Source organism: Macaca fascicularis, chromosome 10 (genome assembly GCF_037993035.2).
Source record: "Macaca fascicularis isolate 582-1 chromosome 10, T2T-MFA8v1.1".
Taxonomy (NCBI): Eukaryota; Metazoa; Chordata; class Mammalia; order Primates; family Cercopithecidae; genus Macaca; species Macaca fascicularis.
Genome location: NC_088384.1, coordinates 28,636,025 through 28,651,210, shown reverse-complemented (window position 1 = coordinate 28,651,210; position 15,186 = coordinate 28,636,025). Strand labels below are relative to the sequence as shown.

The following is a 15,186-nucleotide window of genomic DNA, read 5'->3' as shown; positions in this document are numbered from 1 at the left end:
GGAAGGAGGGCATTCCAGGGGACAGGGCCAGAAGTAGAGGGACTCCAGGCCCAGAGTAGGATTTCCAGGCTGAGGAAAGACAGGCCATGGGTGGGTAGAAGGTCCAGACCAGGACAGAGACAGAGGGTGTATCTGGAGGATCAGCCACAAATAGCTCCCTCCAGAAAGCAGGCAGTGAGATGGGTGGTGAGCTGCAAGGAGGAAGGGGAGGTGGGAGAGAATGGAGGGACCGGTGTTCAGTAAGCCAACTCCTCCGATCCTGGCCTATTTCCCCAGGGGACATGCCTGGGAGGCTGTGATCCTCTCCTCCAGGTTACTTTCCCACTGGTGCCAGGATTCCCCCAACACCACACTGAGAGCCCAGGAGAAGCATCAAATCATATGAGAGATAAGAAATGAAGAGAGGGAACAGGATTTCTGGTTGACAAAGGATATTTATTGAGAGTTTACTGGGTACAGGGAGAAGGGCTGGATGGCTTGGGATGCAGAGAGATCCCTCCCCTGGGATCCTGCAGCTCCAGGCCCCTGTGGGTGGGGTGAGGGTTGGGAACCTATGAACATTCTGCAGGGGCCACTGTCTTCTCCACGATGCTCCCTTCATGCATGACCTGGCAGCTGTAGCTGTTGTGGGACCTCCACTGGTCGGACGTCAGGCTCAGGTAGCTGCTGGCTGCGTACTTGTTGTTGCTTTGTTTGGAGGGCGTGGTCATCTCCACGCCCTGGGTGATGGGGGTACCATCTGCCTTCCAGGTCACCATCAAGATTCCTGGATAGAAGTCACTCATGAGACACACCAGTGTGGTCTTGTTGGCTTGGAGCTCCTCAGAGGACAACAGGAACAGAGTGACCAAGGGGGTGGCCTTGGGCTGACCTGTGTGGACAGAGGAGGGGTGAGAGATGGCAGAGGGAGAGTGGGGTGTTGTGGAGCGCCTCTCTCTGTCTAAAGTCTCTGGGAGGGTTCATGCTGTGGCCGTCTGGTCCACCCAGGGCCTCTCCTTCCCTCTTCATTCCCTCCTTTCCACTGGAGCCCTCTGGAGAGCAGACAGCCCTGCACCTTCCTAGGAGCCTTCCCAAGTCACCTTTCCCAGGTGTCCTGGCCCAGTCATTTCCTCTGCAGCCTTGATTTCCCCGTGCATACCCAGGGCAGGCTGTGCTCCCTCCTTCCTAGTTTCTGGAGTCTGAGTTTGGAATCTAGGGGTCTCCCCCACAGCACACAAAACCATCCTGGCAGGGTGTGGGGAGGCCCAAGCCTGGCATGGCCTGGAGCTTCCCATCCCCTGGGACACCAGGCTGTGCCCCAGCCTGGCCCACTCAGTTCTCCTGGTGAAGCAGGGGCTCCACCCAGACAAACCCTGGGGCTCTGCCATCACCCGTCCCCACCAGCCCGACCACAGGACCCTTTACATCGGCCGGGTTCTTGGAGCTGCTTCCCCAGATTTCGAGGGAACACAGCCCCCATGCCCACCCCAGCAGCTTCTGATTCACCTGGTGGCCGTGGAGTTATCTGCACCCCCGTTTACTCCCCGCTAGTCACCTCCTGAGTCTAACATGCCATTCCTCAAATGAAGGTGGGAGGTTGACCCGTGAACAGAGAGACACCAGGCCTCAGAGGTGACGGGGCTCCAGGGACAGACACATCTGTGCCCAAGAGACTCTCTCCTTTCTTGTGACTCTTCTGGGAGAGCTGGGCTCTCCGACCTCACCCAGTCTCATCTGTCCCTCAGTGTCTCCATGTACTCATGACCCAGCACAAGCCATAGAGCTGCAGCCTAGATCCAGAGTCCTCTCTGTGCCTTCCAATGGTCTCCCCTTGTGGTGACCCCTGTGTCACCAGGCCCCCATGTGGCCCTCCCAGTCTGGATGGGCATCCAGCCCTCAGCCTAGATCCTGGGGTCCCGGGGACTGTCTCTAAGGCCACTACAGGGCCCCTCATCAGAACTGGCATCTGTCCCTCACTGAGACATCTGCCCTGGGAGAAGGGAGGAGCCCTGACCCTGCCCAATCCCAACCCAGGCCCCAGGACCAGGCTGTGTCCCGCTGTTGGAAGCTGAAAGTGGCTGCTCCCACTGTGGGGGCCCTTCCTGCCAGTTACCCTGAGACCAGTCCACTTCCCCCAGACCCCATAGAGAAAGGAAGGGTTCTATGCTTAAGGCTTGGAGGGCAGAGGAGAAGAAGCCCCAGAGAAAGAAAAGAGATTTTTCCAGAGACAGGAGAGGGTGGGACAGGCTGGGGAAAGTTGTGAGAGCCACTTACCTAAAACAGTGAGCTGGGTCCCGCTGCCAAACACATGCTTCAGTGAATTATGCTTGGATACAAACCCCCTGGCCAGCACCTGGGGCCAGTCCAGGAGCCGTGCTGGAGCAGGAACCTGCTGGGTATGAGGGGCACAGGGCTGCAGTGTGTAGGCTCTGACCTAGGCACAGGGTAGGGGGGTGGCCAGTATCCCAGTAGGGTCTCTGTGGGTGTTCCCTGTCTGAGGCAGGTGTCCTGAGCTGGCTCGGACCTGCCCAACCTCACTTGGTCCCATTTTAAGGGCCTCTGAAATCAGTCACAAGTGTCCCCAGTCAAGCCAGGCTGACTTCCTCCCTGGACCAGGACACTGGGTCATTCTTGACCCAAGAGGAGAGTCTTCTGCTTTTATATCTATCCATGGAGATGCAGCTCAGTCTCATTTTGTTCATGAAGCCTTTTCTGATCATTCATTCCATCTGTCCATCCATCTGTCCATCTATTCATCTATCTTTGCATCCATCTACCATCTGTCCATTCATCCATCCATCTACCTATCCGCCCATCCATAGATCCATCCTGTCTACCAGGCACTGTTTTGTGTGCTGGGGACATGGTGTGGTCCCCCATGCTCTCACCCCCATCTCTCCCAGGTCATGGCCAACAAGGCCCTCCTCACGGTCATGTCCAACGTCCTTCTGCTGTACCTGGTGTCTCTGCTGGATGCGACACGGGGCTGGCCCCTCTTTCCAGTGACTCTTTTCCCCTTGGGGTCTGACTCCTCTTTCCTCTTCCCCTGACATCTGTTTCTCCATGGACCGTGCCTGGCTGCTGACTCTCCAAGATCCCCATTCAGACCCCTTTCTTAGCCATCTTCACACTCTGTGACCCCCACTATTGCCCACATGGTGAGGCTGGAGTCTATCCCAGCTCCAAACCCTCTCAGCTCCTCCACTGCCTGCTGACCATGCCCAGTGGGCTACCCAACAGGACTCTCAAACTAATCACATCCAGAGGAGATGACCACCTTCCCCCAGCCCAGCTCATTTTCCATCTTCATCTCATCACAATGACCATGGGCAGTTTCAACCCCTCAGCCAGAAACCTGGAGTCCCTGGACTCAGTCACCTCGCCTCCCACACTGAAATGGTTTCTGCGTACTTAGCTACTGCATCTAGACAGCACTTTTTTTTCTTTGAGACAGAATCTCACTGTCGCCCATGATCTTGGCTCACTGCAACTCTGCCTCCTAGGTTCTAGGCAATTCTCCCGTCTCAGCCTCCTGAGTAGCTGGGACTACAGGTGAACACCACCAGGCCCAGCTAATTTTTTGTATTTTTAGTAGAAACGGGATTTCACCATGTTAGTGAGGATGGTCTCAATCTCCTGACCTCGTGATCCACTTGTCTCAGCCTCCCAAAGTGCTGAGATTACAGGCTTGAGCCACTGTACCTGGCCAATTTTTGTATTTTTAGTAGAGATGGGGTTTCACTATATTAGGCTGGTCTTGAACTCCTGACCTCATGATCTCCCCGCCTCAGCCTCCCAAAGTGCTGGGATTACAGGTGTGAGCCACCGTCTCCAGCCTTTTTTTTTTTTTCTGACTGAGTCTCACTCTGTTGCCCAGCCTGGAGTGCAGTGGTACAATCTCGGCTCACTACAACCTCCGCCTCCTGAGTTCCTGGGTACAAGCAATTCTAATGCCTCAGCCTCCTGAGTAGCTGGGATTACAGGCAAGAACCACCACGCCCGGCTAATATTTTGTATTTTCAGTAGAGACGGCGTTTCTCCACGTTGGCCAGGCTGGTTTCTTTTTTTTTTTTTTTTTTTTGAGACGGAGTCTCGCTCTGTCGCCCAGGCTGGAGTGCAGTGGTGCGATCTCGGCTCACTGCAAGCTCCGCCCCCCGGGTTCACGCCATTCTCCTGCCTCAGCCTCCCGAGTAGCTGGGACTACAGGCGCCCGCCACCTCGCCCGGCTAGTTTTTCTTGTATTTTTTAGTAGAGACAGGGTTTCACCGTGTTAGCCAGGATGGTCTCGATCTCCTGACCTCGTGATCCGCCCGTCTCGGCCTCCCAAAGTGCTGGGATTACAGGCTTGAGCCACCGCGCCCGGCCAAGCCAGGCTGGTTTCAAACTTCCAACCTCAGGTGGTCTGCCCTCCTCGGCCTCCCAAAGTGATGGGATTACAGGTGTGAGCCACCACACCTGGCTCCATTTTTATAATTGTGGTCAAACATATATAGCATCAATATTTCCACTTTAATTATTTTTAAATGTACAGCTCCGTGGCACTAAATACATTCACACTGTTGGGCAACCTTCACCACCATCCATCTCCAGAACTCTTTCATCTTCCCAAACAGAAACTCTAAACCCATTAACTACAGTCCCCCATTCTTCCTTCCCCCTCACCCCGTTAACTCAAATCTACTTTTTGTCTATGTGAATTTGCCGATTCTAGGTACCTCATAAAAGTGGATTCAAATGACATTTGTCCATTTGTGTCTGGCCTATTTCACTAAGTATAATATCTTCAAGTTTCATCCATGTTATAGAAGATTTTTGAAATTAATTTAAAAATAATTAATTAAAACCTATTAAGACCTATTCAAAGTAGCATAGCCAGGCACGGTGGCTCACGTCTGAAATCCCAGAACTGTGGGAGGCAGAGGCGAGGGGGCAGGGGTCACGAGGCCAGGAGATTGGGACCATCCTGGCTAACACAGTAAAATCCCGCCTCTATTAAAAACACACAAAAAAAGCTGGGCGTGGTGGCATGCACCTGTAGTCCCAGCTACTTGGGAGGCTGAGGCAGGAGAATCACTTGAACGCAGGAGGTGGAGGTTTCAGTGAGCCAAGATGGTGCCACTGAACTCCAGCCTGGGTGACAGAGTAGGACTCCGTCTTAAAAAAATAAAAAATAATTTTAAAAAAAGGTTCAAATGTGGCCTTTGAAAAGTGTGTTGGGTCTGGCAGTATACAGTATATAAAATGTATGAAAGGTAGCGTGTTCCAGAGTTAACTTTGGAAAGCTGAGGACCATCTGCATATACACGGCACGCCCTTTCCCTGCACCACAGTATCCTCAAAAATTCTTCCCTCCAATCTTTTTTTTTTTTTTTTTTTTTTGAGACAGGGTCTCACTCTGTCACCCAGGCTGGAGTGCAGTGGCATGATCACAGCTCATTGCAGCCTTGACCTCCTCAAGCAACCCTCCCATCTCAGCCTCCTGAGTAGCTGGGATTATAGGCGTGCACCACTACACCCAGTTAATTTTTTTTTATTTTTATTTTTAGAGATGGGGTCCCACAATGTTGCCCAGCTCATCTGGAACTCCTGGGTACAAGCAATCCACCCACCTTGGCCTCCCAAAATGCTGAGATTATAGGTGTGAACCACCACACCTGGCCTCCAATCTCTTCAAATTTCAGAACCTTACCTTTCTATCACTATAACACTATTTCCCTCACAGGATGCATGGTCATTATCAAGAAAGGCAGTAAGGGTGAAGACTTCTAGCATTTCTCTCTCAGTCCCATTTGGTGCTTACATCTTATTTTGGGTTGCACTTGACATCTTGACATATGGAATACTTGTCAGTTAGGCTTACAACAGCCTTAGAGTGATCATGTGGGTAACCTTGATGAGATATGATTAAATTCTAACCAAAATGTAGCATCCAAACATAAGACAAATACTTACATGTGATAAATCCTGCATGAAAGAGAGGATAACGGTGCCCACCTCTGATAATCTGTCTCAAATCAAGGCAGTAAAAATCCTGCAGAGAAAAAAAACAAAAGCATGTCTGCCAGCTGCTGGCCTGTGTTAGAGAGGGCTCTTTCTAGGGGCACCAGAGGGAATGGAGTGTAATTCAAACTGGAAGCCTTTTAAAGCCAGAGCTAGCTCACCTATTGATGCTATACCTTTTAACTCTAGTCAACTGTAGTAGTCAGGACTCTTGTTGCAAGTGACAGAAACCCAACTCAAACTAGCTTAAGCCTAGAGAAAGGTTTATGGACTGTCTCTTGGAATTCATAAACAAGATAGTTCTATCTCTCAGAACTCATTGGCCTTAAGAACTATATGGAGTCAGAGACGCTAACACCACTGTCTTCTCCTATCTGTGTTTCTTTAAGATTTGTCCTTTTTTCTCAGCAATTCCACCAATCCTCTAGTTCACACAATCTGAAGCATGGTTACAGGGAGCTCCTAAATTTTATATTTTGCAATCAGAGAGGCTGGTTCAACTGTCTTTCAGTCTCCGTTCCAAATATCTGTGTAAGGACATTTATTGGACTGGCCTGGGACAGGTGCCTTCCCCTGAATCAATCAGCACTGGACATAGGACAAGTTCACATGATAATCTGGCAACCTAGAAAAACGAAGTAAGGAGCAGCGACAGCCCTTAGAAGGCGAGTAGTGCCAGACCGACATTCCCATGGGTGTTCTCTGAATCAACAACCCTACCATCCTAATGTTTTCTTTTGTATTCATTAATATTTGTGAGAGTCTGGAGAAATACACCATGTTCATGGATTGGAACACTCAATATTATAAAGATCAGTTTTTCCCAAAGTGATTTGTAGATTACTTATGTAATTTTTATCAAAATCTAAACATATTTCTTTCTTCTTTTTATTTATATTATTTATTTATGTATTTCAAGACAGAGTCTCGCTCTGTCACCCAGGCTGGAGTGCAGTGGCGCAATCTTGGCTCACTGCAAGCGCCACCTCCCGCGTTCATGCCATTCTCTTGCCTCAGCCTCCCAAGTAGCTGGGACTACAGGTGCCCGCCACCATGCCCAACTTTTTTTCTTTTTTCTTTCGTATTTCTGGTAGAGACGGGGTTTCACGGGTTTAGCCAGAATGGTCTCGATCTCCTGACTTTGTGATCCGCCCACCTCGGCCTCCCAAAGTGCTGGGATTACAGACGTGAGCCACCACGTCCAGCCCTTTTTTTCTTTTTTTTTTTTTAAACAAACAATCACCATTAGGATGAATCTCAACATATTTCTTAATAAATATTGACAAGCTGATTCTAACTTTTTTTAGAAAGCGTCTTGCTCTGTTGTCTAAGCTGGAGTATAGTGGTGCAATTATAGCTCACTGCAGCCTCAAACTCCTAGGTTCAAGCTATCCTCCCTCCTCAGACTCTCCAAGTGCTAGGATTACAGATGTGTGCCACCACGCCTGGCTAATTCTAAATTTATATGAAAATGCAGGCTGGGTGTGGTGGCTCACACCTGTAATCTCCGAACTTTGGGAAGCAGAGGCAGGCGAATCACCTGAGGTCAAGAGTTCAAGAACAGCCTGGCCAACATGGCAAAACCCTGCTCTACTATAAAAACACAAAAAAATTAGCCTAGCGTACTGAAGCATGCCTGTAATCCCAGCTACTCGGGAGGCTGAGACAGAAGAATTGCATGAACCCAGGAGGCAGAGGTTGCAGTGAGCTGAGATTGCACCATTGCACTCCAGCCTGGGTAACAAAAGGAAACTCTGCCTCAAAGAAACAAAAAAAATTGCAAAGGGTCAAGAATAGCCAAAATACTGGCTTGTTCTGAAAGCTCTGGTCTATGAAAAAATCCACTTCTTTTTTTTTTTTTTTTTTGAGACAGAGTCTCCTCGCTCTGTTGCCCAGGCTGGAGTGCAGTGGTGTCGTCTCGGCTTACTGCAAGCTCTGCCTCCTGGGCTCACACCATTCTCCTGCCTCAACCTCCCAAGTAGCTGGGACAACAGGTGCCCGCCACCACCCTGCCTAATTTTTTGTGTTTTTAGTAGAGATGGGGTTTCACTGTGTTACCAGGATGATCTCCATCTCCTGACGTCGTGATCTGCCCGCCTCTGCCTCCCAAAGTGCTGGGATTATAGGCATGAGCCACTGCGCCCGGCCAGAAGAGATGATCCACTTCTTACAGACTTCAAGATGTGATAAAAGGCTTGGCACTTTAGGATCACTTGAGTTCAGGAATTGGAGACCAGTCCAGGCAACATGGCAGGAGCTTGTTTCTGCAGAAAAACTTAAAACTAAAAAAAAAAAAAAATTAGCTAGGCATGATGATACACACCTGTAGCCCCAGCTATCCAGGAGGCTGAGGCAGGATGATTATTTGAGCCCAGGAGTTCAAGGCTATAGTGCACTATGTTTACACCACTGCATTCCAGTGTGAGCAACATAGTGAGACCTGTCACCGAAAAAAAGAAAAAAATTAGGAAAGAACAAAACCCGGTCAGGCACGGTGGCTCATGCCTGTAATCCGAGCACTTTGGGAGGCCAAGGTGGGTGGATCACGAGGTCAGGAGAGCAAGGCCATCCTGGCTAACATGGTAAAACTCCATCTCTACTGAAAATACAAAAAATTAGCCGGGCATGGTGGCAGGCGCCTGCAGTCCCAGCTACTCAGGAGGCTGAGGCAGGAGAATGGCGTGAACCCTGGAGGTGGAGCTTGCAGTGAACCGAGATTGAGCCACTGCACTCCAGCCTGAGCGACAGAGCGAGACTCCGTCTCAAAACAAACAAACAAAACAAAACAAAAAAAAGGAAAGAAATAACAAAATCCTAGCAGAATGCTGCCCATAGCTAGTCTTCAATCAATAATGCCCATTTGGCCACACAGTAGCTCTCAGGAAAAAAACATTAATTAGTTCACCATTAGAGCAAGGAAACTCACTCATTAGCTTTAGGTCTGTTTTAGGGCAGATGGGTAACTGTCTAAAATAGCATGGAGTTATTCAAGAAGCATTCACTGAGAATGTATTCTGTTTATGTTCCACCCTATTCCTTCTACCTCGGTCTTCAGCATTCTCGTTTTCCAGTATCCTTATGCACTGTGCCTTTTTTTTTTTTTTTTAAGACAGAGTCTCACTCTGTCTCTCAGGCTGGAGTGCAGTGGTGCCATCTCAGCTTACACCTCACTGCATCCTCCACCTCTTGGATTCAAGTGATTCTCAAATTTCAGCTTCCTGAGTAGCTGGGATTACAGGCACGCGCCACCACACCAGGCAAACTTTTGCAATTTTGGTAGAAATGGGTTTTCACCATGTTGGCCAGGCTGGTATCGAACTCCTGGCCTCAAGTGATCCACATGCTTTGCCCTCCCAGAGTGCTGGGATTGTAGGCACGAGCCACTGCACCTTGCCTATTTTTAAATAACACTTAATTTTCTTTCATTTTGCTAATAATTTAGAGTACAATTATATAATGATGTTAACTTTTTTGGGGGGGTGGGACAGGGTCTTACTCTGTCACCCAGGATGGTGTGCAATGGCCCAATCATGCTTCCCTGCAGCCTCAAATTCCTGGACTCAAGTGAGCCTCCCACCTCAGCCTCCCAAACAGCTGGTACCACAGGCATGCACCACCATGCCCAGCTCATTTTTCTATTTTTGTGGAGACAGGGTCTTGCTATGTTGCCAGGGGGGTCTCAAACTACTGAGCTCAAGCACTCTACCCACCTTGGCTTCCCAAAGTGCTGGGATTATAGGCCTAAACCACTGTCCCTGACCTAACAATGTAGAATTTTACTTAATGCTTCATAATATGATTTTAAAAGTTTGTATTTGAAATGTATTTAAATATGTACTTTGATCTTTTGAAAAACATTTGAATTCCTAACAGATTATAAAATACTAGTTGTTCCCAGGAGGTGGAGGTTGCAGTGAACAGAGATCACACCACTGCACTCCAGCCTGGGTGACAGAGTAAGACGCCAACTCAAAAAAAAAAACTAGGTGTGTTAGGGTTCAAACCAGAGAAGCAGAACCAGTAAGAGAAATATACAGATTCAGATATAGATAAATATATAGTCACACACATCTGCATAGATATATAAAAGGTTGGCTTCTGACCAGGCACAGTGGTTCACACCTGTAATCCCAGCACTTTGGGAGGCCGAGGCAGGCAGATCACCTAATGGTCGGGAGTTCAAGACCAGCCTGACCAACATGGACAAACCCTGTCTCTACTAAAAGTACAAAATTAGCCGGACGTGGTGGCACATGCCTGTAATCCCAGCTACTCAAGAGGCTGATGCAGAAGAATCACTTGAAACCAGGAGGTGGAGGTTGCAGTGAGCTAAGATCTCGCTATTATACTCCAGCCTGGGCAACAAGAGCGAAACTCCGTCTCAAAAAAAAAAATTTTTTTTTAATGAAAAAATTTTTGGAGAGATGGGGTCTTGCCCTGTTGACCAGGCTGGAGCACAGTGGCACAGTCACACCTCACTGCAGCCTCAAACTCCAGGGCTCAAGCAATTCTCCCTCCTCAGCCTCCCTAGCAGCTGGGACTGTAAGTGCATACCACCATGCTGATTAACTAAAAAAAAAAAAAAAAAAAAAATTTTAGAGAGATGCAGTCTGGCTATGTTGCCCAGGCTAGTCTCACACTCCAGACCACAGGATCTTCCCACCTTAGCCTCCCAAAATGCTAGGATGTGAGCCACCATCCCCGGCCCCAATAAACCAATACTGATATGTTATTATTAACTAAGGTTCATCTTGATTCAGATTTCTTTACTATTTCCCCTAATGTCCTTTTCCTGTTCCAAGATCTCATCCAGGAGACCATACTATGTTTAGTTCTTGTCTCCTCAGAATTGCTGGAGTGCAGTGACTCTATCTCGGCTCACTGCAACCTCCGACCACTGAGTTCAACCTATTCTCCTGCCTCAGCCTCCCGAGTTGCTGGGATTACAGGCACCTGCCACCATGCCCAGCTAATTTTTTTTTGAGAGGGAGTCTCTCTCTGTCACCCAGGCTGGAGTGCAGTGGGGCGATCTTGGTGCACTGCAACCTCTGCCTCCTGGGTTCAAACGATTCTCCTGCTTCAGCCTCCCAAGTAACTGGGATTACAGGTGTGTGTGCTGCCACTCACTACTTTTTTTTTTTTTCGATACAGAGTTTGAGATGGGGTTTCACCACATTGGCCAGGCTGGTCTAGAACTCCTGGCCTCAGGTCATCCCCCCACTTCAGCCTCCCAAAGTGCTGGGATTACAGGTGTGAATCACCCACCCAGTTTGGCTAGCTTTTTTTTTTTCTTTTCTTTTTAATGTGGTAGCTCGGGTCTTGCTATGTTGCTCAAGTCTCCGAAAGTGCCAGGATTATAGGCGTGAGCCACCGCTCCTGGCCTAGGAGGTCACTGTGATACCCTGTTTAAGGGGATGGGGCCTGGACAGGGCAGAGGCTGTGATGAGAGCCCCCTCTTCCCTTCCCATCTGTGACTCTCACTGCCCTTGCCCAGTTTTCTCCACTTCCAGTTTTTTTTTAATTTTTAATTTTTAGTTTCTTAGAGACTGGGTCTCACTCTTGTCCAGGGTGGAATGCAGCGGTGTGATCACAGCTCACTGCAGCCTCTGTTCCTAGGCACAAGTGATCCTCTCGCCTCAGCCTTACAAGCAGCTGAGACTATATGCATGGGCCACCACGCTGGGCTATTTTATTTATTTTTTTGAGACGGAGTCTTGCTCTGTTGCCCAGGCTGGAGTGCAGTGGCTGGATCTCAGCTCACTGCAAGCTCCGCCTCCTGGGTTTACACCATTCTCCTGCCTCAGCCTCCCGAGTAGCTGGGACTACAGGCGCCCGCCACCTCGCCCGGCTAGTTTTTTGTATTTTTTTGGTAGAGACGGGGTTTCACCATGTTAGCCAGGCTGGTCTCGATCTCCTGACCTCGTGATCCGCCCATCTTGGCCTCCCAAAGTGCTGGGATTACAGGCTTGAGCCACCGCGCCCAGCCAACTGGGCTATTTTATTACTCTGGTTCGCTGGGCCCTTGCCATGGGTCTTTTGCCCTCAGCTCACTTGCCTCCCCAGATCAGGGCCTCCTCTCTGCGAAGGCCACCCTGTCTCTGGCAGGAAGACCACAGGGTGGGGCGGGAAGGTGGGTGCACACACTGGAGGCAGGATGGTACCCACTTGGAGGTGTCGGTCATGTACGGATGGTCCCTGGTGGCAGGGTGGGAGGGGCGAGCATGTTGTTGATGGCGACAGCGACGCAGAGGCGGGAGGGCAGGGGCCCCACCTGGAACAGGCTGCTGCTGTCAGCCTCGAAGGGGAGGTAGCCCCTTCATGCTCTAGCCTGTCGACCCCATTCACCCACTGCAGACACAGGAGATATGTGGAGGGAGTGGCAGGTCGGGACATGAGGAGGGGCTCTGCTATCAGGCACTCCCTCACATAACCTGCAGCATGGGGCTCAGGGGCCTGCCAGCCAGACAGGAAGACATCCCAGTGGGGTAGATCAGGCCACTTATCCACCTACACAGGGCACAACCCCCAGGGCAGGGTAAGGCCCCCCACTGTCCCACCCCAGGAGACAGGCTGTAGGTGGCATCTCAGGGTCCCATGCTGTTCAGCAGCTGTGCCCATCCACCCGCCCTGCCTGCTCCTGGCTACACTGACCACGATGGCATAGAAGTGGGCACTGCCAATCCTCAGCACCACTCTTGTGCACAGGTCCTGGATCCATCGCTCTAGCTGGGTCACCTCCCGTTCATACCACACCCAGCTGACAAAACGCCACAGCCACCAGTCCTGGCTGATGTCGTTGAAGATGGAGGGAACCGGTATGTACAAGGTGGGGCCCGACTGTGAAGAGAAGGGCTGGGCTCAGCTCCTAGGCCCCCAAAGGGATCCGGGACCAGTGTGCTGCACAGCTGTGCCCCCAGGCCTAGCACACGCCCTGACACATGGCGGTGACTCCTGACACATGGCGGTGACAGATAATGTGCTGATGACACGTCAACTGCCAGGACAGTTTGTGCAACTGGGCCAGTGGGGCCAGGTGTTCCTCGTTGGAGCAGATGGGACCCAGTATCTCCCGAGACAGGGGTGAACCCAGGGGCACATCCCAGCCCGAGGCAAGAAGGTTCAGACCTGTGACTAAGATGCAAATGACCCACTGCCTGTCACAGGGAGGAAGGCTGGTTAGGGGGATGGGGGAACTTTGCTTAGGACACTGTGAGTGAGTCCCACGCTGGCACCCAGCCCTCTCCTCTCCTTCTCTTGTACTGAATGCCACAAAGTCAGAAACAGAGGATGTAGGCTGGGCACGGGGGTTCACACCTGCAATCCCAGCACTTTGGGAGGAGGAGGCAGGCAGAACACAAGGTCAGGAGTTTGAGACCAACCTGACCAATATGGTGAAACCCCATCTCTACTAAAAACACAAAAATTAGCTGGGGGTGGTGGCGGCGCCTGTAGTCCCAGCTACTTGGAAGGCTGAGGCAGGAGAATCGCTTGAACCCAGGAGGCGGCGGCTGCAGTGAGCCAAGATCGTGCCATCGCTGGGTGACACAGCGAGACTCTGTCTCAAAAAATAAGAAAAAGAAAAAGAGAATGTAGACCAGGCACACATGGCCCAGACCTCACCGGATTCCACTTCTCTGCTGACCACATCCAAGTCAGGAGGGCAACAGGGGTGGCCTCCTTGGCCTGATGTCACAGTCTGTCCTCTATCTGAACCCTGAAAACCAACGTACCTTCCCTCCTGGGCAGTGCCTGCCGCTAGGCCTGGCGAGTGTCTGGTGGCTCATGCCTGTAATCAGAGCTTGGAGAAGTCAAGGTGGGAGGATGGCTTGAGGCCAGGAATTCGAGATCAGCCTGGATAACGTAGTGAGACCCTATATCTTAAAAAACAAAAAAGTTGGTTTTTGTTTTGAGACGGAGTCTCACTCTGTGGGACAGGCTGGAGTGCAGTGGCCTGATCTCGGCTCACTGCAACCTCCACCTCCCTGCTTCAAGCAATTCTCCTGCCTCTGCCTCCCCAATAGCTGGGATTACAGGCTCTTATCACCACGCCCGGCTAATTTTTGTATTTTTTAGTAGAGACGGGGTTTCACCACGTTAGTCGGACTGGTCTTGAACTCCTGGCCTCAGATGATCCGCCCGCCTCGGCCTCCCAAAGTGCTGGGATGACAGGCGTGAGCCACCGAGCCTGACCAAGTTTTTTTTTTTTAATTAGTCAGGCATGGTGGCCCCAGCTAACTTGCAAGGCTGGGGCGGGAGAATTGCTTGAGCTCAGAAGTTAGGATTGCGCCACTCCACTCCAACCTGGGCGGCAGGGCCAAATTCAGTCTCAAAAACATTTCAAAAATTAAAAATAAACATTAGAAAGGACACTGACCAGGCTCAGCCTTCGCCTCCCGACGCTGCTGGACAGGAGCTCTTCCTCCTCCTCCCGTCTCCTCCGCCCTCGCCCTCCAGGGTCCCCCTGAAACGTCCCCGCCCGGGCACCCAGTCCTCCAACCCCGCGCCCCCAAGCCCGTTGACCTTTAACCTCCTCCGGGCCCCCAGCTCCGGGGCACTCAGGTGAAGAAGGCTGCAGGGCACTGGTGCTTACCCCATTCCCGCCGCCGGGCTTCCGGGCGCCTCTCGCAACAGTCGCCGGTACCTCTGCTCCTGGAAGCCCCGGGGTCGGTTGTCGGAGAAGTCAGCAGGGAGGCTCCAGAGGCTGTCGAGCTCTTTGCGCTCCCGCCACGGGCTCTCCCCGGGGTACAGCATCCGGCCCAGCCGCGCCAGCGCGCAGCCACACAACAGCGGCCGGAGAGCCGCCCAGGCCACAATCGCCCCCCAGGCCATGCTTCCCGTTCCCTGTCTTGGCAGCAGTGTGCGGGGATAAGAGCGGCGCAGGAGGAGCCCTGACGCGCATGAGGTAGTCCGCGCCATCTTTGTAGAGGGCGAGTGCCAGGCATGGAGGGGCGGGGCGGCGCCAGGCGCTGCCCAGTAGGGCCTGTGGCTGGAATCCCAGGCTGGGCCTTTTAGGAAGCGGGACCCCCACCCTCAGCCCCAGCCAAGAAGGGCGTCCTCTGCTCCCCATCCCAGCAGAGGCTGGACGATCCAGGGCTGTAGGCCAGGACAGAATCCCTGAGATTGTTGGGATCCCCGTTTCAAGGGGCACCTCCACTTGCTTTCCCCAGGAGGAACTGGAGCAGGCCCCAGCGGAGCCTCTTCCATGAC

At 51.5% G+C, this 15,186-nt stretch overlaps 1 gene segment (V, D, J or C); it reads right to left on the bottom strand.

Moving 5' to 3' along the window:
• Window positions 1–414: 414 nt before the first annotated feature.
• Window positions 415–14,838, bottom strand: LOC123567265 (immunoglobulin lambda constant 6-like). The segment is given in 4 exon segments: window positions 415–871; window positions 2,254–2,368; window positions 5,932–6,010; window positions 14,570–14,838. Coding segments are annotated over 3 exon segments (453 nt in total).
• Between the last annotated feature and the right edge of the window lie 348 nt (window positions 14,839–15,186).